Below are 27298 nucleotides of genomic sequence, written 5' to 3' on the forward strand. Positions count from 1 at the left end.
TCTCACACTGCACCTGACCTCCCCCTATCTGGCCACCTTTATGAAGAATTATTGGTTGCCACTGAATATTTCCAATGGGAATATTTTAGAGATGCGGACCTGACAATGGCGATATGAAGTTATTAATTGTCAGTAACAGCATGGGAAACCTGGCACTACTCCTTTTAGATGTAAAGCACCTCATAAAATTGGCTACTGAGTCATTTACAGACTCACTCACTGACATTTATCAGGCTGGCACCACCTACTGTGAATTTAGACCAAGCAGCAGCTTCCAGGGCTGAACAATGAAGCCAACATGGATGAATCAAAAACTGCAGTTCTTCTAATGGCCACTTGAGGCTGGCTCCAAAAAGTGAGTCTTGTCCCATAGACTTACATCAGGAAAGAGACATCTGCAAATCATCACAACCCCCCCAAATGACTTGTTCCACTATTAGAAGTTAAGCCATTCGGTCTAATAACTTTTCAAGAGTCTAGAAAAGCTGCACGATTAAATCATTTTATCTCTATTCCATCATCTTATCAAGATAGCGGGGGGCTAAACCGGAAGATAGCTGCTAAACTGGTGAAGTCTCTAGTGCGCCTGCTCCATGGGCCCAACAATGTGGAAAATCTGGGTAATTTTATACCTGGGAAGTTTAACTGAGCATCTTACAGAGGAATGAATGGGCCCCAACATAGTACTCAGTTCTCTTTATATGTCCATGCCAATAGGCCCTAATGTTTAAATGCCCAACTTTACAGCAGAAATAAACATATTAACAGCCTGGTACAAAAAACAGTTTTGGTCTCTATCGCGGATTCCCTGTTCATTCAGCTGTATCAGGGGTGAATTTTAATATAACTCACCTGTTTACATTTTATTAAGGCTTAAAGTTACACATATATAAGGATGTGGCTGTCTGCCACTAGCATTCTCAGGCTCTCATTTTGATCCACGCTTTGCTACTCCACAGCTTCATCCTCTTGTCCAAATATGGTCATGTCTGACTCCAAAAATCTAAGACAGAGGTGGACAAAATGCCAAACTTGAGGCTTCAAAACAGGAGTTCACAAACCAATGGGTGATGTCACGGTCGCTAAGTCCATTTTTTTTATACAGTCTATAATTTAAACCCCCATTACTTCCACTGGAAGTACATTAGGATGGGATTTTGCAATGGCCAGTATGAATAAGAGGAATGATTACAGCAGCAAAACCTGTTTCAGTGTTTATATGGACACCTGTTGTAGTAAGAGAGACCTGAAAAACAGAGCCTCTTCTCTCTGCTTTCTAAGGCAGACACCAGTCACTTGAGTGGTCGTATTTTTAGAGGCATGAAATATTGTGAAGCCACATGTTTACAGTCGAGAGTAAAAATATCTTTCTGCTTTGTCTGTTCATTTAAATGCTAAGTGTCTTTTTGATTTTTTTTAGATCACCATTTTGAACTGCCTCATTGTGCTATGTAAAGAGAATGATGACACACACTGCGGCGGCTGACAAAGAGAAGTTGTCCGATTACAAAAAAAAAAAAAAGGGAAATCTTGTTCCAATTTTGTTATCTGCCAAACCACACAGGCAAATGAGCATTCATGCATGTAAAAGGGAAAGCCAGCACCTGCACACACACACACACACACACACACACACACACACAAAAAAAATCCCCCAAAACCAAAATACGCACACACAAAAATTCCATCAGGATATTGGCAGCCACTTCATGGCTGTTCCTCTCCATAACCATCTTTTTCTTTCTGTCTTTCTCCCTCTCTCCCACACAGCAATCTTCATTTTCCCACTCTTTTGTCACCACTTCCTTTTCACCCACCATCGGCCTTAATTCGCTTTTCCCAACACAGATCGTGTTCGCTTCCATTTTCATTCACACATCCTCTCCAGCACTCTCCTTGCCCTCATGTCTAATTCCTTCTCTTTAATTTCCCTTGCTCCCTCTTTGTTTCTCCTCCTCCTCTTGTCTTTCTTCATCTCTCTGGGACGCCTGTGCACCACGCAGCTCATCAGTGCTGATCAGAGACCGCTAAGTCTTTTCTTTTACTCCCCTTTACTCTCTCTGACTTTGTTTCTCATGCTGTTACCTCTCTGAAATGTTCTCTTTTTCTCCTTCTCTCTGTTTTTCCATCCTCCTTGATCCCTCCATCCTTTGCCTTCTTCTGCCTCTGACTCCCTGCATGATGCCAGAGCCAGCTTGGCACGCAGCACCGCTGTTGTTCAGGGGCTTCTAATTTTTGGCAGATGTTTTTTTGGCTGCTATGCCAAATGCTGTCTTGCTTCCTTCCTCTCAGCTGTCCTCTGACTCTGAAGTATAAGCTTCCTGGCACCTACTTTCAAGTAAATGCCACTTTCTTTTTTCATTTACTATAAACCAATATTTTACATTGGCAGAACATTGCTACTTCCGGGAGCCATTGCACCAGCTGTTCTAAGTTTAACCCAGGCCTAATTAAAACATTAACTAAGTGGAGATTTATGCATTACTAAATTAACAAGGGCTGTACCACACAAACACGTTGTAACTAAACATTTCTACCCACTATCTGCCAGGTATAACTGGTACCTCGCTAACTGAGCCAAATGAAAAACCTAACATTAGTTTGCTAATATGACCCATTTAGGCTGATGAATCACAGAGGTAATGTGGTCAACAACTGATTAAATGTAAACTCTTGCAAAATGATCACAACATACCTCAAAGTATAAAACATAATGGCAATAACATTAGCCTATATGACCACATAACATTGGTTTTAATAACATAAGCTTAAACTTTAGTGTGTAGGATTTAGTGACATCCAGCAGATTGCAACCAAATGAAACTTCTCCCATGTTCCAAGCGTGTAGGAGAACTACAAGATATGAAATATGCAAATCGCCTTATCTAGAGCCAGTGTCTGCTTTGTCCATTCTGGGCTACTGTAGAACAACATGGCGCACTTGCTTTAGATGTAGACAACTTATTCTAAAGTAACAAAAAATCAATGACTCTTATTTTCAGGTGATTATGAACTAATGAAATCATAGTTAGAATTATTATATATAATATCTGCCTTCCCGTAGAGTGACTTCCTCTTACAGAATTAATTGCTTTTGATTGAACTGTTTGATTTTTACTAATGTAGGTATTACGTTTTGGTATTTAGTACTGTAAACATTTACTAGATCCTTAATTTTAAATGTTAGTACCAATAGAAATAAAATGAGAGTAGACCAGCATTCACATTGAAATCAACAAAGCAGGTTGGTCAGAGCAGAAGCCATTTTTAGGTGTACCACTGACACTGCAACCCTTGTAAAGGGCTAACTTCTCTATAACCTCTCATATAAACAAACCAACATGCGGCAAGTCGCGAACTTACTGAGGTTAAAAAATATTACCGGAACTCTTACTTCCCTGTTTCTTTCGTTAACATTAATGACATGTTTGTGAAACATGATGTAACACTGCTGTAGCTGCCTCCCAAGAACAACCGAGAGCCACTGCTCAGTGGACAGCTTAAAGGGAGAGGGAGATCGCCAGGATAAACAGTTAACAAGGCAATCAAGCTAACGTCAGTCTTAGTTCGGTCAAAGAGATAAACTTGGATTGGTGTACAAATCTATTTTTCTGTTTAATAAGGAAAACAGCTATAAGAATAGGCAGAAATAGTGTGCTCAAACTAATAAGTGTGATACATTTTGCAGCCCAACTGATGTGTGTTGTCACCAGAACATCTACAGCAAACAGTTCAATGTCCATTCTATGGATTCTATATCTATGATGGAACCCCATTTAGCAAAACACTGATTTGAAACTAGCCAATAGTTACTAAGAACCAAAAAAAGGACAAACTCTGGATTGATTCACAAATACTTGCTGCAACCAAACCCTGGATTCAAATCAGCCATCTTTGGAGGCCAGTGCCCAAGCCTCTATTCAAACTTTTTTTTTCCTCTTTCAGCTCTCAATATCATGAAGAAACTATCAACGTGCGAAACTACTCATGGAAAATCACCACATCAACAAAGATTGGTGGTTGGGGATTCATAGTCTTAAATGTGAAACTGTTTCACCAAACTAAAATATCACTTAAGTCCTTCCCAAAGAAATCATTCTTCAAAATGTTCCTTTCATTTAATGCTTGATTCCTTCCCCTACCCCTGAGGCAGCATTACAAAATAACACATTAGGTTTGATTGAAGAGCATATACTCCAATCATGCACACACATAATCGTTTGTTTTCCTTCCTTCCTAACATTGGCTGATTGGACTCTGGATTAAAAGCAAGTCAAGTGATGCAAAAGAAAAAAGACTTAGCAGAGAGGTTATTCCACCATTTTGTGTGGTTACATTGAATCTCCTTATTAAAGCACTTTGGACTGGAGAATTTTCCTTTAGAAGAGAGAAAGCAAGTAATTGACTGGGGAGCACTTACACAGCTACTTCTCACTGTGCATCAGTGATGCCTGGCTCTAATTTCTCTGCCAGGAAACAACCTCTTATCGTGTCTTCTGATTCCCAACAGAAGGAGCCCTAACTTGGTACTGTATTATGTTTATTCCCTTTGAAGTCGACAGGTACCATCCCTAAAGGTAGTAATGACCAGACCCAAATGGAATCTGTAGATTTTTTCAGCTGTGATCCAGAATGGAAAATCTGTGGAATTCTGCTGAATGTATTTTTTGCTCGTAATATTATAGACGATATAAACTTTTTCTAAATCTGTGGAAAATCTGCAGAGATGTTGTTGGAATTCTGTGGATGCAGATTACACATGGGCCTGGTAATGACTTGCTGGTCCTTCTAAATGTTGTCCAGTTGTCCAAGCATTTTCCAAGATATTTAAAAAAAAATGTCACCAAATTCCCAGTTTAAAACCATGTAAAATATCCCAAACTAGCTAGAATTCTTGGGTCAAACCCACTGATAACTCTAAAATTTTGGAGTGACATGATGCAGTCATGGCCAGCATTTGGGTGGAGGAACAAAAAAGGAGGTTTGTTGTGTATAGGATATGTAAGGGAGGCCTGGTTCAGTGGTGAGCACTAATGCCTCACAGTACAGGGGTTCTAGGTTTGGACCCACTGTCCAGCTGGGGCCCTTCTGTGCGGAGTTTGTATGTTCTCCCCATGTCAGCGTGGTTTTTCTTCAGGTCCTCCAGCTCCCTCCCACAGTCCAAAGACATGCAGATTAGGTTAAGTAGTGACTAAATTGCTCACAGGTTTGAATGTGAGCGTGAATGGTTGCCTGTTTCTCTGTGTCTGCCCTGTAATAGTCTGGTGACCTGTCCAGGGTGTACGCCTCACGCCCAGTGTGAGCTGGGATAGGCTCCAGCCCCCCTGTGTGACCCTGAACAGGATAAGCGGAATAAATGAATAAGTATATTTGAATCAAGGCAACACTGAAGTGCAAAAAGACAGAGTAGTTGTGCGCACATCCCATCCAATCCTGCTTTAGGTCAGGTGCTGGATAATGGGGGTCCATGCAGAAAGAAGAAGAAAATCCGCACACTGAATTAGAGCTCCCAGTAAGTTTTTAATGACTAAAAAAGCAACGTTTCGACCCAAACGGTCTTCCTCAGGCAACTTCAAAAGAATGAATGAAAAGGCAGGTGGCAGGTATACATATAGGCTGAGAGCCAGGTGTCATCCCACCCACGTCATCTGTCAATCAAACAATCAGACAGTCGTTCAAGTGAGCCATATATAGGCATATGATGGCTACTTAGTGTGCACAAAGGATTTGCATATCAATAAGTGCAAAGAATACAAAATAAACAAATTGTTATTGGGGAAACACATAGTACAAAAGAGACAACTTTACTATTAGACAAGAAACTTTTTAGAATATTTTAGTAAATATTTTAAGATATTTTATAATTTTGTAGAAACAAACAAAACAAAATACCTGCCACCTGCCTTTTCATTCATTCTTTTGAAGTTGCCTGAGGAAGACCGTTTGGGTTGAAATGTTGCTTTTTTTAGTCATTAAAAACTTACTGGGAGCTCTAATTCAGTGTGCGGATTTTCTTCTTCTTTCAACATTGAAGTGCAAGACAACTCCATGAAATTGGACGTGGTGTTCTCCCCGATACAGAGAGACATCCCTGACAAGAGAACACAAGGTCAAAAACAGACATACACGGCTCTAATAGGTCTGCAGAGACTGGTATGTTTATCCTGCTTGGTACAGCCCTGTACCTTTCTTCTGTTTGTTCCCTACTCCCTTCCATTGTTTTCTCCAACATGCTCCATATTCTCCCCTTCTGTTTTTCTGCCCTCCTTCCTCTCTATTTCTCTAGTTTATTTGCAATCTGTTTCATCCCTCACTCCCCTCTTTTGTAATTTTACCACAACTATTTTCCTATCCTGAGTGTTTACCCTTGTTTTTGCTTTGTTCTATGTGTGATCTCCCCTATTCCTTCCCTGTCAAACCTCCCTCTCCACATCTATTCTTCCTCTCATTTATTTCTCCTACTTTCTCTCTCCCACTTCATCACCTCCCTGTTGCAGTGTGACCTAATGGCTTGGCAGCTGTTGGCCTGTGTTTGCAGTTTTCTGCCATTTCAGAGCTGGACTGAGGCTACAGCTCTGAAATAGGACTCTAAACTGGCCACTGAGGGACACTGTACAACACTAGAGATAATACTGAAAACACATTTACACTTTGATTCAAGTGGGAACACACTGACAAATAGGTATACAGCCAAAGAGACACACCCACAAAGACTAATACACACACATACACTGTGATGGGGTGTTAATGCGAGTTTTCTGTAAGTAAGTGCTTCCCGTCTCTCTCTGAGTCTGAAGACATATTAATTTCAGTTTGTCAGACATTACTCAGTAGCAGTTTAAGCCCAGTGACCAAACGTGTAATGTTCCAAACGACACATGACTGGCAGGGATACATGAGGAGCATGTAGTACTTGTAAGAGGGGATTGGTTGGCTCAATGACAAGGGAGGATAAGGAGAATGGAGAGAGATCTGCAATTATGATGTATTACTTCCCCTACGTTGGTGTCCTAATAAACGTATATTTCCCATGTAACTGACTCCCCCCCTCTGTGCAATACAAACAAATGAAAAGCGTTTAATGGTGCTACATGCACTTAAAAAGAATACTAAAATGTCAATGCTGTAATGATAATATTGTGCATAATCCATCTTACTGGTGTGTTTTTAATGCATATCAATGAAGGTGGGGATATTAAATCATAAAACAGTTTGCAGGTTGACTCAATATCATCTATACTAATGTACTGCAATGTGTCCTGTAAATGTTCATTTTGGGAGTTTTATTCCAAACACAGCGATAAAACCACTTAAACAAAATTACTATTTAATGTTAATTTAATGCCCCCATGACTTCTAGTAGTGGTATCAAAACAGACACAGTGGGGGTCCAGACCCAGGAACTCTTAGATATAATGGCTGAAGGCTAAACAAAGACTGCACCCATTTTTTTGTAATCAGGATTATTACTGTTAGTTTTCTACAAACAAAAATGTATGCCAACAGAACAATTTTATCGGCTCATTCTATGGTTATGTAAAGACAAAGATTCTCAATTTCAGGTGAATGAACACTCACGAAAACATAGTTATATACTCCATTTCTGCCAGTAAATGCCACTAAATCCTACACATTGGACCTTTAATGGGTACATGTCCACACATTACTGTAACTGAAAATGGATGGCTATAACTATATTAGATATACTGAGACAAACTGAGTGACAAACTTAATGCAAAACTTTACCAAACATGGATAAGAAGTCTTTGGTTGCATTGTATTCCAAGTGCTTGTGTTGTTGATGAATACAGATGTTCTTACCTTAAATGAATAGTTCAAAATGTTGGGAAATTTTCACTTTCACTTTCTTTTTATGACAGTCAATTGATCAGATGAGAGAGGATCATGTTTGTTAAGACTGCAGCTGGAGCAAAGAGTCATTTAGCTTAGCGTAGCTTTGCATAAAGACTGGAGGCAGGACAAAAAACTAGGCTGGCTCTGTCCAACCCTCACCCTAAATTTGCCTTCCAGCACCACTAAAGCTCACTTATTCACATGTTATATTTCCATTTTCATATTTCCAATGGAGCCAGAGTCTGCACAGTAGAAATTGGGGGGTGGAGCCACAACACTGAGATTCCACCCATACACCCCTTAAAGACACATCAGCATAGTAAGAATTACCAAAAATGACACAATCCATCTTTGGGGAAAAAAATTACTGAGTACTTTGATATTTTAATTTGGCCTTTGTCCCATCTGCAGACATGGAGCAGGTGGGGTTAATGACTTATACTGCAGCCATCCAGCAGGGGGCGATCAAGTTATTATGGCATCATATTTGAGGAGCTGTCATGTCATCCATTGTTATTACACATGGAGGTACAAAAAGAAAAAGATTTCATATTAAGTGTTATTTATAGGGATGCACTGATTTATCCGCTGGGCATTGGCTTTAGCTGATATTCGCCTTGTTGACTGCCATCAGCCTGTCAGCCGGTAAGATGACATTCACCAATGGCAGGGGCCAATGTTTTTTCAATTGTGCATGCTTAAAAGCAGGGCTCCAGACTAATGGCCACAAACTTAAATAATGAGTACGTACAACAAGAATATAATGACTGGCAAATAGACTCTGTGATCTCACTGTTGTGTGACGAGATGGCTTGTAGCAGCCTGCGTCCAGTCCACCCGCTGACAACAGAAAAAATGTGTGTGACAAACAGAGATCTTCCCGTTTGGGAAGAAAGGACGCAGTAAACTCATTATAGTCTCATCTCAGGACGCAGCCTGTTTTTTCCCCTGATAATGCTACATTGTGAACAAAGAATCCCTGTTAAAATTAGTATCAGGAGAGCTAGTTAACATGAGCTCTGAGCAGCCAGTGGCCACAACAAACAGCTGACAGAGGATGCAGAGTAACATTATGGTGCATTCAAAGTCTATTCAGAAAGAATGAGTATAAGACAAAACAAACAACATTCTCATGATGTGTTCAATTCTATCTTGTAAAATGTACCTTTTGGCGAAAAACAAATAAATCCAGTTGTTTGAGGGAGCAATTTATTGCTGTCTTTACAGCAATATAAATAGAGATGGAATTATGATGTATAAAGTAAAAAAAGCTGTTGAAGCAGCTATGAATCTTTTAAGAAAGATGTTTTTTCATGGGAAAGGTTATGTTAAAGGATGTTTTATAAATGCGTATGATTGACTTTGTTGTCATTCAAAGAGGCTGGATTACTTTAAAGCAGTTCAATATCGGTTGTTGGCCAAATTGTTATATTAAACATCAGTATCAGGCCAGAATTTCAAAATCATTGCATCCCTAGTTATTTAGTGAGCTTTAGAGTTGCTGGTAGGCAGGTTTTGTTATCTTCAGACAGAGCCAGGCCAGCCTTTTCCCCCTGTTTCCAGTCTTTATGCTAAACTAAGATAACTGGCTGCTGGCTGTGACTTCATATTTACTGTACAAACATGAGAGTGGTATCAATGTTCTCATCTCACTCCGGGACAAAACTGAATGAGCCTATTTTCCAAAATGATGAACTGTTCCTTCAGTCTCATACCACTGAAGGTGTAAATGATCTTGAACAGATAAAGTATCACGCAAACTCTTGCCAAAGACACATCTATAAACTTAACATTCACAATACTTGTCAATACACTTAATGTACTATTTGTGTCACAACTCTAGCATGTTAAGTTAAAGTGTTACTTACCACCCACCAGTAGTAGACATCAGAGGGCAGCTGGACGTTGTCTCTGGTCCACACAGGTGAGATGTCCGGGTCGTAGTTCTCATCGAACCAATCAGAAACGCCGGGGTCTCCGACACAGCGTGGGCAGGCACAGGTCTTCTGCTGCGTGGTGTCGGGTGGTGAAAGCCTGTGTGCACCCACGTAGCTTGGCACTAACTTCACCCGCCTTGACTCCTCCCACCCAGGCGGCTCCAGGTAGTTGAAGCCGACACCCCCACGGAGTGACACGGAGAAGAATAGCGAGGTGAGAAAGACGAGAACCAGCGAGCCAAGGAGAACCCAGAGCCTGCGTGAACATCTCACCCTGCCTCCTTTCTCCGTCCCGCCTCCTCCCCCAGTACTACCTCCGCCTCCTGCCGCTGCGACCGCCCCTCCGCTCAGCCATGGCCTGAGCTCGGACAGTCTGGGAGCTCCCCTGGATGAACCCCCGCCCCAGGACCCCCAGCCCCAGCGCCTGTCCCGGTGCAGGGTGGAGGACGGGATGCGGCCCCCCCACGGCCATGCCCCCACCCCTAGGCCTGCCACTGTCCCCAGCCCACCACCACCTCCTGAGCTGCCGCCTCCACGCAACGACCACCAAGGCCCGGTCAGCGTGACTGGGACGACCCCCTGACTAACACTTTGGATCACAGGATCACCCACTATATCAGACTAGTAAAAACACACACAGACTCGCACACACACACACACACTCTGACGGAGGACAGTGTGTCAGAGTCAATTTGTCTCACAGTCAAGCTGTGCGCTCAGTGATGCTCCTACGCTTTCTCTCTGTCTCCCGCTGGATTCTCTGTCTCCCTCTCTTTTCACAGCTATCTGCTCGTCTCACACACAGAAATGTGTCCACACACACGCACACACACACTGGAGTCGCAGCTGAATTACACACAGCTGTAGCCTGACTGCTTCCTTTGCTTTCAGTGAGAGGTGATCTCCTCGATCACAGTCTCTGCTCTTTTCACCTTTCTATGCTTTCTTCATTCCCTCTCTCTTTAGTTTTTAACTTTCTCTTGTCTGGCTTCCACTGTCTTTACCTCCACCTCTCTCTTTTCCCTCCCTCTTTTTTTCTTTGAATTAACTGCAATGTCCATCTTCAGTGAAATCCAGCGCACGGCGTGGATGGATGCAGCAGGTCGTTCTCGTTCTCTCTGCCATCTGTGTGAATGCTGAGCTCGGCTCCAGCGCTCCGCTTTCTCTCTTTCTCTGTCTCTCTCTTTCCACTGAAGCGACGTAGCCAAAGAAAGCTGGCAGACTAGTTGAGAGCAGCGGAGAGAGGGAGGGAAGATTGGAGGAGGAGGAGAGGGAGGAGGAGCGGTAGAAGGGAGGAGGTCTGGCCTGAAGGGTGCTCCATCACGTTTCTAGCCATCCTAGACCAAAAAAAAAAAAACAAAACTCTTTTCCTCTTTTTTCTCCTTGGCTGCTTGATTCCTCTGCCGTTTTCTCGGTATTCACTCTTCTGCTTTTTCACTCGCTGTTTTGCTTTTCTCTCTCGAGGTTCGCTTCGCTTAGTCTCTCTCCATCTCAAGGTCTTTCCTCTCCTCTTTCACCCCTTTCAGTCCATTGTCTTTGTCTGCCTGTTTCACTGAGGCTCTGAGAGCTACTTGGTGAATAGCAGTTGTGTCGAGTTTAAAGCACCCCTCTGATGCCGTTCCTCTGCACACTTTCCTCAGACACAAAGTTTGAAAAAGCTGGTGTGAAAGTTTCAGTTCTTTATGATGAATGATGAAATCTTAATAAGATGAAAAACATTGTCTATAAGGGTAGCAGGAGACTTCATGACGCTGTGCAGCATTTGCCACCATCACCCTCTAGATGTCAGTTCTGCAGTTGATGGGGTTCTGCCAAGCTTGGCTGATATGGTATTTAGAAATCACAAAAAAATAGTCCAACAACTAATCAGGAAGTCCTTTCCCTGCTCCACTCTGTGCCCATTGAGATGAGAAAAAACAAAACAAAACAAACAAACAAACACAAAGATAAAAGCAAAAATAACTTTCTGAGAAGTAATCAAAGCATCACAAGCGGATTGTCTGATGTTCTTCTGATGGAAAGATTTTTATGATGACCGTTCACCCGAAGATGAAGCTGCACCAAGGAAAGGCAAAAGTGATGGATGGAGTGATGTGTGGAGGCTGTGATAGAAAAAAAGACAAAACCAATCAGCCCCAAATCTCATCTTCTCTCCAGCTGGCTTTGCGAGGATGACGGGAGGAAGGGTGGGGGCAGCGCCTGTCCTGCAGCCCAGTGTGTGTGTGAGTGTGTGTGTGTGTGCACGTCTTTGTGCCAGTGATTTAATATGAGTATGGTGTTAAGCTAGGGCTGCACACCGTCTGCCAGTTGCACTAATTTAATTGTGTTCTACAGCTGTGCCGGTGTGTGTGTTTGTGCACGCCCCATTGGCTGGCAGCGTAAGTTTCATGAAGCTGGTGAGCTTAAGGTGACTGCTGCTTCGCTCTAATCGGCTACACTGTAATCCCACGGTAAGACCCCTGCAGTACCCACTTTATGCCAGCTGTCTGCCCTGCCCATGTTCATCTGATGCCATATAAACACCTGCTTAACTCACCTGCGCACACATACATACACACACACACACACACACTGTTGTCTTTCTCCTGCAAAAACAACTACTTTTGTTGTGTATGTGTGTGTGTGTGTGTTTCTGTGCAACCCCTAAGGCACGAACCACTGCTCCCAGTAAAGTTAGAAAGTTTTTTATGTCATGATCAAATGTTTGTGTGTGATTGTGTGTTGTTCAGGGATTTCTGGCCCAAAGTCTGGCTTCCTGTTCTGTGGCAAACCTGCAGAGACAGAGAAAGAGATAAAAGACAGAATGTCATTTACTGCCATTAGCCTCATTGACCATATTGACATTTTTAATCCTCCTCTCTTTTCTCTCTTTGATCCTCTTCCTCTCTTCTCCCATTCTCATTTCCTCTTCTTTCCCCTCAGTCTAACCTTCCTCATCTCAAACTGCCTCTGTTCCTATTTGTCTCCAACAGCCCTGTTTCTGCTGTTTCACTTGCATCTGATCTTTTTTACACAACTCTCATTCTTCTTTTCCTCCTCACTCCTCTCGCACAATTTGTTTTTGACTGTGTCCATCACAGTGACAAGGGCAAACATGCAACAAACTTGTGCTCTGTCCTGTTTGCGTGTCCGCTGATTGGTACTGAAGAAATTTCAAAATGTCACTATACTGAATTGGAAATGCTGAAGCAGACTGACAGGATACAGATTGAAAGAGTCAGGGCAGAATACTAAGCAGAGAAACAGACCTCTCAGATCTGGGAGGCTGCTGTGTTTACTGCCGCTGTACCAGATGATCACGCATCTGTGGGGGATATTCGCTAAGCCCACTACAACTTGCCATCAGGTTGCAAAATTTAGCATCACTGCAATTTTTTTCAATGTAGCAAGGTATTTATTGAGACTAGAGATGTAAATGAGCTTAGCCGAAGTTAATCTGATGTCTGACTTATTAAGTCCTGCTTATTAAGATCTAAAGCCAGCAGCTGTTTTGACGCCTGTTAAATGAAGAGTGTTTTCTGCTGCTAAACTTGGAATAATGGTGGCGGAAAAAGCCTTTTTGGAACTACAACTGTGTATTCATTCTGCAAGAAGACGGCTGAATGTGAGGAAATGTGACTTAAATAGCCAAATGTCATCAGCTCAACAAAAAGGTCAGTGACTGAATAAGATGTTAAAAATCAATGTGGAAACTTTTGGTGAAACTTTTAGACTACTTTGACGAGACTGTTGCACTAAACAGATAAAAATTATAGAACAAACAGGAAATCCCCACACTGGACTCAACCTAATATAAGCCATTTAAAGTCTGGAAAAATACAAATTCAAGCAGGTCATCACAAAGAGGTAGCCAATATCATGTGAAGATTTGTTTTCTATTGCTGCTCCTTTGTTTTGTGTGCCACATTAAAGTAACTTTGTTATGCATCTCTAAATGTGCTGCATTATTCTTTACTGCTGTCATCAAATGACGCATTTTGTCTGAACTATTAAAGGAACAGTGTGTAGGATGTCAAAGGATCTGTGAGCAGAAATGGAATATAATCAGCTGAAACTAAGGACTGTGTCTTCCTTAGCTTAGAATGAGGCTGTTATATCTTCATAGGGAGCAGGTCCTCATCCCTGGAGTCCACCATTTTCCACCAATTTCTACTGCCATGTTTTAACAGTAGCACAAAACTGACAAACCAAACACTGGCTATAAGGAGGGCCTTTCGTGTTTTTACGCTACCTGAAGGCTACTGTCGGTCCTACTCACGTAGCAACCTCTAGAGTTGGAAAATGAAGCCAGTAATTAAGTGCCGAAAGCTGCAGTTCCTTCAATGGCCACTTGAGGCTGGCGCCAAGAGTAACTTAATCCCCACAGAACCCCTATGTTAAAAAGCACAACTTAAAGCAGCCTGGTACAAAAAACAGTTTTGGTGTCTTTGGGGTAAATTCTTAAATTTTATAATTTCTTTAAGTTATGCATAATTAATGGCATGGCCACTTTGAGTTGACAAGTTGCTACCACAGTGACAAAGCTGGGTGGATAGAGTGACCATGGCGTAACTCCAGAGTATAGACGTAGCCATAGCTGTTGCTATTTTAGTGTGTTTTCAGTTCATGGAAGTTAACTATAACATTTTAGTCACCTAATTAAGTCTTGTTCGGTTTTGGTTGTAAAACTAAAACAATGATTTAATGGTTTTAACCCTGTTTTTTGCAAGCAAAAATTAGCATTAATATTATCACAGTTAACCATAGCTGTAAATGTAATGTAAATGTAAATGTAAATAAACTAGCAGCTAGCGTTAGGGTTATCTCCAAACTCTCATCCTAATATGGTCACTTCTGGTTCCAAACATCCAAGATGGCGACGGTCAAAATGCCAAATTGAGGCTTAAACATGGGAGTCCAGGAATCAATGGGTGATGTCACAGTGGCTTTTTCATTATTTTATACAGTCCATGATTCCACTACATGCTTGGAAATTAAAGGGTGGGGGGAGGAGTATTCAGTTGGTTGCAATCTGTAACATCAACACTAGATGACACTAAATTATACACACTGCTCTTTGATTAGAGCTGAGAGGAGCACAATTTGCCTAAAAAAAAAAAATCCCAATAACTTAATTTCAGTTTGTGAGGATGTGTTGCTTTTCTTTTTGGTTTTGGAGTGTCGATCGAGAAAACAAGCAATTTGAGGAAATCTTTAGCTTAAGAAAATTGGCATGGACATTATTTTATTATTTTTGTGACATGCAATAGAGTAAACGATGAGTCAGTTAACTGACAAAATAATCGGCAGTATAACAGATAATAAAAAAAACATGTTTGTTACAACCCCAGTATTAAGACTTTGTCTAACCATCTTCCCCATTGCTTCCGTTTTACCAGAGCAAAACCTAGGTGTGGTCCTTTGTCCCGACACATAGTCAACCTCTCCTTCGAACACCACGTCAATCAAATCACCAGAACTGCCTTTTTCCACCTACAAAACATAGCTCCTCTCCTATCGTCTATCAGTCTCACAGTCTCACAGTCTCCAGTTCTTCATTCATTCATTCATTCATCTTCTAACCGCTTCATCCTCTTGAGGGTCGCGGGGGGGCTGGAGCCTATCCCAGCTGACATCGGGCGGGAGGCAGGGTACACCCTGGACAGGTCGCCAGACTATCGCAGGGCTGACACATAGAGACAGACAACCATTCACGCTCACATTCACACCTATGGACAATTTAGAGTCACCAATAAACCTAGTCCCCAATCTGCATGTCTTTGGACTGTGGGAGGAAGCCGGAGTGCCCGGAGAGAGCCCACGCTGACACGGGGAGAACATGCAAACTCCGCACAGAAGGGCTCCCACACCCCTCCAGCTCTTCATCACATCCAGAATTACAACTACAACAGCATTCTTTGTGGTACCTCATCCAAAGTCCTAAATAAACTCCACTACACACAGAACTCACATCACCCTTGTCCTCCAGAACCCCAACTGGCTCCCTGTCCCACGGCAGATCCAAATCAAAGTCTTTCTTCAGTGCAATGAGAAGTGCTCTATAAGTAAAATTACTTAGTTAATGAGTACCAAAGCTTGTTGGTGCAGAAAAAGAGCCACAACTCTTTAATAAGTCCTTAGTTGTTGTCAGTCTACTCAGTTATGTACTGAAATGTTCTTCTCTTTTTCCCATCCACCTATGAGAAGCGAATTACATTACGGAGACAGTCTGCCTCTTCTTGCTATACCAAGCAACCCACCCAGCCAGCAATGAACGATTATTTTCCACTACTCTATTTTTGATGCATCGCCATGGCAGCCAGCAAGTGATGCAGGGTTGTTACGGCAACACAAACCACAGAGTCCCCAACCTTGACCCATCTAATCCATGCTAGAGAATCGGGACAGACTCTGCTTTCCTCCAGTTGACATATTTCTTTATGTTCTATTTCCATAATAGCTGTATATATCATGCCTTCAGTGACAGAGTAGCACATATTCACACCTGGAGCCACAGCCTTGGCGCTCCTGGTGGTTTTTCATAACTTTGCTTCTGTCACTGGATGCCATCTGCGTGTAAAAGTGCACTGACAAACTGCAGCCAGATGCACACAAACACAAACATATTAAGAGCTGACAGAGCCTGTGACATTACTACAGTCACAGTCCTAATGAGCTGCAGGTTCACAATATTAACTTAAAGGGACAGTTCACCCCAAAATCAAAAATACATATTTTCCGTCTTACCTGTAGTGCCATTTATCAATCTATATTGTTTTGGTGTGAGTTGCAAAGTGTTGGAGATATCGGCCATAGAGATGTCTGCCTTCTCTCCAGTGTAATTGAACTAGATGGCGCTCAGATTGTGGTGCTCAATACACTAAAAATTCAACAGCAATCTTTCATTCTACTCAAGATAATCCACAGCCCTTGCTGTGAACAGCATGGTGTAGGAGCTACTTTCTGTCCACTGAAAAACACCCGCCAACCCTATCATTGTGCAGAAGGAAGAGTACATCTACTCATGGAAATGAGACTCACACTGATAGCACAAAAAGTTTATAGCTTCTTCCTTGCAAAGGCACATTATGAGACCAAGGATCGCTGGGCTCCTACAGAGATGCAAAATACACAGACTTTATAGCTGTTTGGCATCTTTTTTGTTGTTGATTTGTTCATCTCTTTGTCATTGTTACACATCTCTTTGTGGTTTTGTGTCTCTTTGTAGCTGCTTTGTGTCTCTTTTCTAGGTCGGTGCGTGTCTCTTTGAGTGACACTTTGCTGGTGAAGGCCAGGGCACTCTGGGCCCTTGGGCCTGTGCATGGTAGACCCGACAGTAATCTATCTTTCCTGAGCTGTAATGTTAGCTAGCTCAGTGGTGTTGGGTGAGCCAGCAGTTGATGCAACTTCCTTCTGTGTAGTAATACGATTGGCGGGTGTGGCTCAGTAGAACGAAAATAGTTCCTACATGAAACTGCTAACAACAACAAGGTCTGTGGATTATCTTGACTGACCGGGTCATGAATTCCAGAAAGAGACATTGCTGTTGACTTTTTCTGATGTATTTTTTGGCACTGTGAGCACCCCATGCCAAGTGCCATCTAGTTCCATTATAGTGGAGAGAAGGCAGACATCTCTACAGCCAGTATCTCCACAGGGTTCCTATTGCTTAAGGAAAGTGGAATACAAGACTTTTTTCTGCGAAACAAGTGTTTGTTACACTCCAAAGTTTCATTTTCAGATTCTGTGTTATGGCTTGTTAGCATTCCTTCTATTTGTCACTAAAGCCAAGGGATACAATTAATGTGAGCATGATGCTCGCCTCTGCCCCTTTGGTTTTAATAAGACATGTTCCCAATGCAACTGAGAGCATTCTTTATTGAATTCATGATTCATTTTTGAAGAACGCCAATGACAAATGCAGTTAATTGTTGACTATGGCAGCCGTTAATGGAAACAGCTGTCAACATTTTCCACTGTATTTCCCACAGTTATCCATAACATCCTTTAGAGTCCACATAGCTGTCAATTAAATCTTCTGGTAAATGATTCATCACATCAATGAACAAGTTTCTACACACGGCTCATTGCAAGAAAACACAGTTAGTTTGCATCGATAGCAGCAGAGTCCTACACATGCTGCGGCTCAAATGTTTTTCATCAGCTCAGACACATCACCTGTCTGGGTGTTAATACATTTATACCAGGGGAGCAGCTTTCAGTATGTGTATCTGGCTTGTGTGTTTTGTATTCTGCCCAGTTTTTGTACACTGTTCTATCTCCTGAATGGTAACATTTCTCTTGCATTGATTTCATTCCAACTTTAACAGGAGCTCGCCACTTTAAACTGTCAATCACCTCCCCCACATTCCCTACCTTCGCTCTCTCCATTTTCTGCTTTAGGCGTACCTATTGTCCTGTCATATTCCTGGGAGTTTGATGCCATCGCATTTTTTACAGCTAGCAATTATCATCGAATACCCTCCTGCCGGCCTCCTTCCTGTAACAATGGCTCTTAACAGGTGCCGGAAAATTTCAATCTTTCTACTCTGCCTCCTGTTGAGTGCTCTCGTCTGTGACGCCCTCGCTCTTCTCAGTCTCACCCCCTCTCTTCGTTCTGGAGGTGAGGGTGTCTTAATGACTGAACAAAACAAACTCAAGTACAAATCTACCCCAATGCATCCGGCTTTTAGGCACTCATTGGTCTAAAGCCCAGGCCACATGCTCCACAGTGTGCGTGTGTGTGCCAAACAGTTCTGGCACTCCCAGTAGCAGTTTTACTTCACATTTTTGTGCACTGCTACAGAACAGTGAGTACCAGCAATATTATTATTGACAGTGAAAACCTGCCCTGGGGAGACTGACAGTTCTGCTCCAGGTCTGCAGTCCATGCACAGATGATAAATAAGTATTCTGTAAAGGTTATCCTAACATAATAAACATTTTCTTACAGAGAGGGGTGATTATATCAACACAGAATAATGTTCCCCACCATTTAAAGGATAAGTCTGATAATATTTTAGATTTCAGTACTGCCAACACATCCCATGAAAGGACCAAAACCAACATGAATAGATCCTTTTCACACATATTGTTTGTGTTGCCAAAACATGACATAGATTATTTCTCTGTGCCATAAAGCTCCATTGTTGTCCAACAAGACAAAGGCTGTGTTCAGTGCTGCATGAAAAAATCACAGCCCTCTTATTCATTTGAATGAGGCCAGTCTGGTGGTGCAGTGGGGGTACCGGCAAATATTTTCCTTCTTTCTCCTACCACCCAAAGTCATGCCCATAAAGTGAGCTGTTGGCTCTACATGAAGCTGAGTGTGAGTGATTGTGTATCTACAGTACTGTAAATAAGCCGTGAAATTATAATAATAGTAATAAGAAGAATGTGCTTCATTGTCCCCTGGATGAAAGTATTTTTCATCCTGTTGTTATACACATTTAATACACACAGGCACATTCATCAAATGTGGCATCAGAGATAGCAGAATGATGGGTCGGCACAGCACAGCGCCCTGAGGAGACAGAGGTTCTGTAACTTGCTCAAGGGCACCTTGACAGTGCCCATGAGGTGAACTGGCACTTTTCTAGGTACCAGTCCACACTCTGTACTTGGACCGTGCAAGGACTTGAACCAGCAACCCTTTGGCTCCCAAGCCAAGTCTGCACAGACTGAGCTACTGATGCCATTTATGGATAGGTGTTTCCCTGCCTTCCAAGCAGTGCATTCTGGGATAGGCTTCACTCCAACCTTGACTATAACCAAGTAAAGAAAATAAATGAATGTATGGTGCACTGTTAGCTGCAGAAACTAATAAATATCCCCTGAATAGCTGGAAAAGACTGACAAGAAATGAAGGAAATTACAAACTCAAGTCAAAAGATTATTCAATTTTTAAATGATGTTGAAAATGTGAGAGACCCCAAACATAATAACATGTAAAAACAAGTGTGACAGTATGTTCCTGTATTATGTGGAGAGCAATGATTTGTTCAAAACAGAATACCACACACTAACAGATTCCATTCACAGAGTCCTGACTCTAAAACTGAAAATCTTGTACAATCAAACGTGACTTTAGAGTAAGAGTAAGAAAACTAGTTGTGAGTGTTATCACTACTTTTTACAGAAAATTAGTGAAGCAAAAAAAAATATGGTTGAAGTCACGGAGACAGGGTGAACATGGACTGTACATGTTACATGCTGGAGTTGATCCCATTTGATGTTGCATTAAAATTCCCTGAAACCTCCGAGACAGCTGGCGATCATCAGGGTTCGCTAGTATTCACTGAACTCTTAATACTTGCGATCTGAAAACAGTGCAGCCATGATGAACATTCAAGCAGAAGACTGGGGGATGTGAAAAACACTGAAGGGGCGCCCCAGTAGTTTGCCAAATAACAGTGAGCCCTGCTTGTCTTTCCTCACCCTCTCAAAGTCTCTTTTCCATTGCACAAAAAAACCCACTATCACTCGCTAACATCTGGCTTTATAATGTAATGGGAAAGATTACTGTTGGCATTTACACTGGGTCAAACAACTGTGCAGTAGTCACAAGTATATATCGTTTCCAGGTCTGATCAGCAGCGATAAGAACAACCGGGTAACCCACTAATTTTAGCCCCACTGTAAAGTTTTCACAGGCTACCGTGCTGCTTTCTACTGTTTACTCACCTGTTTTCCAGCCTGTCTGTGACTTCAAACGTGACACACACACACACAAAAAAAACCCTAAATAAAAAAAAAACTGCACACACACCGAAAGGCATACTCGTCTGCTGCAGAGCCATGTACATAGCTCCTGTCTACTGGCAATGGGAGGGAAGTCTATTGCCTATTTTTAGCAGGTTAACCCATGTTTAAAAAAAACCCAAATACACAATTTTAGTGGAAAAGGGGTAAAAATGAGGCAGTAATATCAAAAAAAAAAAAAAAAAAAAAAAAAAAAAATCTTTCAAAACACTGAATAATATACCACACATGACAGGAAAATCTGGCAAGATGATCACAATAAATCAGGGCTTTGCTGATTAAGTTTTGTGGGGAGGGAGGAATCGCCCTGAGTCATGTGTACTGTGTGCCCGGCTTTAGCTGGGGTCATGTCCATCTCCTAATCTAATGCCGACTAATGCAATAATTTCCCGTAAAAAGAGCTAACAACTTGTTCTTCCTGCCCGTCACCCACCATGTTTGTTCACTCTAAAGTCTAAACTCTGGTTGTTCGTGAATAGAATCTGTTGGGAAAATTGTTGCTCTTCACTTACTATAGGAACTGAATTGTTAAATCAATTGTGACATGTTATAATGTGTGGGGTCTCTCACATTTTCAACATGAGTTTTGCGTGGGCCTACAGTCACTAACTCCTGTTCTTACTCGTCTGGAGATGCACAGTGACCGACAAAGCAATTAGCTTCTTCAGCCAGCCTGCATGTCTGGGTGCATATATCCATGCATATATCTTTCAGGTTTAATTACCATCTTTAATTACTTTAATTACTCGCCTTAACTGTTGCTGTCACTAAGCACGTTGTTGCCAGCCTTCCATTAGCCTGTGTGGGTGAGTCAAATCTTGTTCTCAGTCGACCCGCGTCTTATTTTTCTCCATCTCCTGCCTCACTTTCTCTCATCATCACAGTTTAAAATAAGGCGTCAGCAAAATTCCGCAATGGAAACATCTGTTATTAGCAGCTGTTATCGTGGTACAGACCATTTCCAATTACTTTTCCCAATCACCCTCCCATAATCTACTCCCCCACCTCCCAGTGCTTTCTCTATCTGCTGAAGTAACCATTTGTTTCTGATTATTTCCTAGTCCCCTCATTCATCCCAATCTCCTCCAGTCATCACTGTAACTAGAGTGTGTTTATGACAAAGAAAGATTGATGCCAACATTACAGGTGCATAGCTCCCACTGTGAGACCCCACCCCACCACGCATGTCTTCATCTCTCCCATCTTGCTCCCTCTCTGCCGTCCATCCTCGCAGTAGAAGCATCTGTCTGTAGCAGTTGATCTTATTGATTTTCACAAGGTGCAAACAGGTTCTAATAATTTTCCATCACTTCTCTCTCTTTGCTTTCCTCCAGTTTTTTTCTCTTGACCTTGCTGTCTCATTTGTCAGTGTTTTTCACCGTTCCCCTCCACCACCCCCCTCTCTCTTTCCATTTCAATCACAGCTGCAGATGACACGAGTCAGAGACAATAAAATGCTGCCATTCCGGTTGTTACACGTGCCCAATATATACAGTACAGGCCAAAAGTTTGGACACACCTTCTCATTCAATGCGTTTTCTTTATTTTCATGACTATTTACATTGTAGATTCTCACTGAAGGCATCAAAACTATGAATGAACACATGTGGAGTTATGTACTTAACAAAAAAAGGTGAAATAGTCATGAAAATGAAGAAAACGCACTGAATGAGAAGGTGTGTCCAAACTTTTGGCCCGTACTGTACCTCCACTCCCCCCTCACACATCCTCCTTCTGCTTTGTCTCTTTTTACTCTTTGATTCCTGGCTGTGTGCAGCGTTTGGCAATAACAGTGCTTTACTGTAATTTCACAAACCAGAGGCCACCTTCACCATCAACATAAATTATAGATGCAGGGTTCAATGGACAGTCGGAGTAAAACATGATCTATATTTTGTAATGCAATCCTCTCCTCTTTACCCTGCCTGCACTTAAAAAGAAGCTGGTGGCATATTGAAACTTAACTTGAAAACTAGCACAAGATGATGCACTTGGCACCCTAAGCTTTGGAGTGAGTACATGTGTTTATGTTTGTATGTAGAAGCATCATGATATTAATTGGTGTTCTTATACTTTAATACTGTTTTGGTACAAGATAATACTTGTTTTCATGTCCTTTAAGTCTGTGTTGCTGTGGTGTCTTGGTTTACCCTTGGGTACTGACAAAGAAACCTTGAACCTTGTCTGTCAGAACTCTATCTGTGCTCTCTCCCTGTCCATCCTCACTAAAGCTAAAATCATTAACAGTGTGAAGATAATGCCGCTGCTGCTGTTTTATGCTTTTGTAAGGTAATAACCCCTTCTCTATTCTCTTTTCCTATTACAGTGCACACAGAGGCTCTGCAGCTTCAACAAACTAAGTCTGAATGACACGCAAACACTTGACCCTGGCCTTGTATGGAGAGATAAATTTGGTCATTTGTTTGTTTGCTGGTTTAGAGAACTGACATCACTGAGCCGTATATTTATTTCTTTATGGTCATCTGGGGTTGGGCGATATTAAAATTCCTGATGATACTGCTTGAAGAAAAACAACGTTATACGAAATTATTGTCCAAAAAACCTGAAGAGCGTGACGCACTTAGATGTAAATATCTATGGACTGAGGACACATGTTGCAATACCGTGGTGGTCGTGGTGTGTAGGTGGCAGTGTGTCCCGCACTGTTGGTCCTCGATGGCCCTTGTCATTCCTTCATTCAAGCCTAAGAATTGCCACATACAGTACAGGCCAAAAGTTTGGACACACCTTCTCATTCAATGCGTTTTCTTTATTTTCATGACTATTTACATTGTAGATTCTCACTGAAGGCATCAAAACTATGAATGAACACATGTGGAGTTATGTACTTAACAAAAAAAGGTGAAATAACTGAAAACATGTTTTATATTCTAGTTTCTTCAAAATAGCCACCCTTTGCTCTGATTACTGCTTTGCACACTCTTGGCATTCTCTCCATGAGCTTCAAGAGGTAGTCACCTGAAATGGTTTCCACTTCACAGGTGTGCCTTATCAGGGTTAATTAGTGGAATTTCTTGCTTTATCAATGGGGTTGGGACCATCAGTTGTGTTGTGCAGAAGTCAGGTTAATACACAGCCGACAGCCCTATTGGACAACTGTTAAAATTCATATTATGGCAAGAACCAATCAGCTAACTAAAGAAAAACGAGTGGCCATCATTACTTTAAGAAATGAAGGTCAGTCAGTCCGGAAAACTGCAAAAACTTTAAATGTGTCCCCAAGTGGAGTCGCAAAAACCATCAAGCGCTACAACGAAACTGGCACACATGAGGACCGACCCAGGAAAGGAAGACCAAGAGTCACCTCTGCTTCTGAGGATAAGTTCATCCGAGTCACCAGCCTCAGAAATCACAAGTTAACAGCAGCTCAGATCAGAGACCAGATGAATGCCACACAGAGTTCTAGCAGCAGACCCATCTCTAGAACAACTATTAAGAGGAGACTGCGCGAATCAGGCCTTCATGGTCAAATAGCTGCTAGGAAACCACTGCTAAGGAGAGGCAACAAGCAGAAGAGATTTGTTTGGGCCAAGAAACACAAGGAATGGACATTAGACCAGTGGAAATCTGTGCTTTGGTCTGATGAGTCCAAATTTGAGATCTTTGGTTCCAAGCGCCGTGTCTTTGTGAGACGCAGAAAAGGTGAACGGATGGATTCCACATGCCTGGTTCCCACTGTGAAGCATGGAGGAGGAGGTGTGATGGTGTGGGGGTGTTTTGCTGGTGACACTGTTGGGGATTTATTCAAAATTGAAGGCACACTGAACCAGCATGGCTACCACAGCATCCTGCAGCAACATGCCATCCCATCCGGTTTGCGTTTAGTTGGGCGATCATTTATTTTTCAACAGGACAATGACCCCAAACACACCTCCAGGCTGTGTAAGGGCTATTTGACCAAGAAGGAGAGTGATGGAGTGCTGCGGCAGATGACCTGGCCTCCACAGTCACCGGACCTGAACCCAATCGAGATGGTTTGGGGTGAGCTGGACCGCAGAGTGAAGGCAAAGGGGCCAACAAGTGCTAAACACCTCTGGGAACTCCTTCAAGACTGTTGGAAAACCATTTCAGGTGACTACCTCTTGAAGCTCATGGAGAGAATGCCAAGAGTGTGCAAAGCAGTAATCAGAGCAAAGGGTGGCTATTTTGAAGAAACTAGAATATAAAACATGTTCATGTTCATGTTTTCATATTTCACCTTTTTTTGTTAAGTACATAACTCCACATGTGTTCATTCATAGTTTTGATGCCTTCAGTGAGAATCTACAATGTAAATAGTCATGAAAATAAAGAAAACGCATTGAATGAGAAGGTGTGTCCAAACTTTTGGCCTGTACTGTAGGTGCATTTGCATTCTTTCTGCAAACAAAAGTGGACATATTTCCTGCTGCACTTCAGCAGCTACTCTGCATTAATGTAGCTGACACACTGTTACTTTGTTACTTCCAGTGTGAAAACAGCATAGGCTACATGAGTAATTACATACAGTGTCAGACATATGCTAGCATGTTGTTTGATATTTTTGACACGCTACAAGAATGTGGTGAAGCATGGACAAAGCAAGAAAAATGAGTGACTGAAAATAGCAGAAAATTTGTAACAGGTGTTGTATAACTGAATATCGTTCTGTTATCATGGACACGTGAGGACCTTTCTGTGGCAAAAAAAATGGACGTAGCCACTGTGACTTCACCTATTGGATTATTCGGTCTTCGCCATCTTGGCTTTTTTGAAGCCAGAAGTGATCATATTTGGAAGAGAGGCTGGCGCTGTGGAGGAGCGAGGGGTGGATCTGACTGTGAAGTCGAGGACACTATCAGCAGACAGCCTGTCATGCTGCCTGCCCTTAATTTTGTGTAACTTTAAGCTTTGATAAAAGGGAAACCAGTGAGCCTCAAGTGGCCATTAGAGGAACTGCAGTTTTTGGCACCTCAGTGTTGACTTCATCTTTCAGTAGGGTTGGGTCGGTTCTCGGTAATATCAATTCGGTTAGGTACTCCGTCTTGGACTGTTTTTTTTTTGTTTGTTTTTTTTTGAGACTGACTGGACCGCATACGTCCGCTCCGCTTATAGTACGCCCAAGTCTGTGAGCACCTGTGTCTGCCTCTTCACCAAACACACAGCAAGCAGGAGAGAGAGGGGGGTAGGGTGGGGACTGAGCTACGGGGTGCGAGTGCGCATGCACCAAGGGCTCTACTGTAGCCTGGAGTTTTTTTTAACAGTGACGGGGAGTCGATAATGGCGGACAATTTAGTCTCGAAGAAATCAAGGAATGCGCCAATATGGCAACACTTTGGCTTTGAGCCAGACGAAGGAGGCAACCCTAGTTTGCACTGATTGAGTAAGCTAAACCTGCAAATTTATTTGTAAGGAATAAAAGAAACAACATGTTACTGTCACTCTGTTGTCCTATGGTCGTTTTTTATTTTAAATGAGTTAATTGCGCCCTCAAGTGGTGAAAATCCGGTATTACCGACGCCTTTTTTTCACAAAAACCGGACCTTTTTTTTTTTCCTCATACCGACCCAACCCTATTTTTCAGCCATGGGGGTCGCCGCTTGTGTTCAACCATAATCATGTCGTATCGCCCAAGCCTGATGTCACCTGTGTTTTTTAATGTAAGGGCTTAATCACACCAGACAGTGACACAGTAAGAAATCTCCCACAAGTCTTCAAGATATAAAACCTATGATGACAAAGGCATGTAGGGACTACTTCCATTGCCAGATGGTGAACTACAGTGGCTGGTGAGCTAACACACTAGCCAGTCTGGTAAAAGTACACCAAGTTTGAACTTTGTGCAAAAATTTTGTGCAGTGAATCTATTAATCACAGCAATTCTGTCGGATGAATCAATTTTGCTGTGGAATTACAGTTTTACATTTTGCTGCCATCCATGGCCATTAGTCTCAATACTGACTGATATGACTATTTTGCTTTACTTTACTTTAATTTGCAAACATTTGCAAAAACCATAACTTATGCAACGCAAAGACAGATATATGCTAAATGCATTACAAAACAAAAGATATGAACCTACCACAAAAGACTGTCCTGTTCCTCAGACAAAAAGAAAATATTTCGTGCCAAGTAAAGACAAATTAAAACACGAAGATGTTCACTGGTTGATGCTTAAATCTAGGGATATTTCAACTCCTGAGCCTTACTCATTCACAATCACTGCCTTTAATATCCAAGACTTTTGCAAAGTCTCCTGTCTGAAAACATGACTACATTTGAAGCTTTAGCAGAGACTAACACAAGACTGGACTTGTGTTACAGAAAACCACTTAAAGAAAGACCTTCAGCAACAACCTGGATCTAATGTCTCTGCTTCGATGTATCTGAGACAAACGCCCCTGACTTTGAAAGTACTTGCCATCTGGAAACACAGAAGAAGTCATGACCAGCTTCGAGCGACACAGTGAGGAGAGAAAATGAAAGCATGAAATGAAATATAGCCAGATCAGAAAATAATCCCAGACAATGTCAAAGAGCAGCCAATTTGAAAAGAAGATAATGGGTTATTTATCACCGAATTCAAGTGTCTCCATTTTTATGAACTGCAAGCAGAAAGCCTCGCTCTGCAACTGGGCTGTAGCCATGGAAACCCACTATCTGTATCCTATAGAAAGAGATGATTCTTTCATTCCTGCCCTCAGTTAATTGTGCCATACAGCCTCTCTGATTACACAAAATTACTGTAAAAATCCACTCCTCAAAATGTAACTGGCAAAAACAGCTTC

The 27298-nt window shown here is 42.0% G+C and overlaps 1 protein-coding gene across 1 annotated transcript in view; it reads right to left on the bottom strand.

Moving 5' to 3' along the window:
* st3gal2 (ST3 beta-galactoside alpha-2,3-sialyltransferase 2) overlaps positions 1-27298 on the bottom strand; it is a 77125-nt gene that overhangs the window by 15621 nt on the left and 34206 nt on the right. The window contains exon 2 of the mRNA XM_049573960.1: positions 9723-10412. Within this exon, the coding sequence (XP_049429917.1) occupies positions 9723-10412 (690 nt within the window). The remainder of the gene's footprint in view (positions 1-9722; positions 10413-27298) is intronic.

Source organism: Epinephelus fuscoguttatus, linkage group LG4 (assembly GCF_011397635.1).
Source record: "Epinephelus fuscoguttatus linkage group LG4, E.fuscoguttatus.final_Chr_v1".
NCBI classification, from domain to species: domain Eukaryota; kingdom Metazoa; phylum Chordata; class Actinopteri; order Perciformes; family Serranidae; genus Epinephelus; species Epinephelus fuscoguttatus.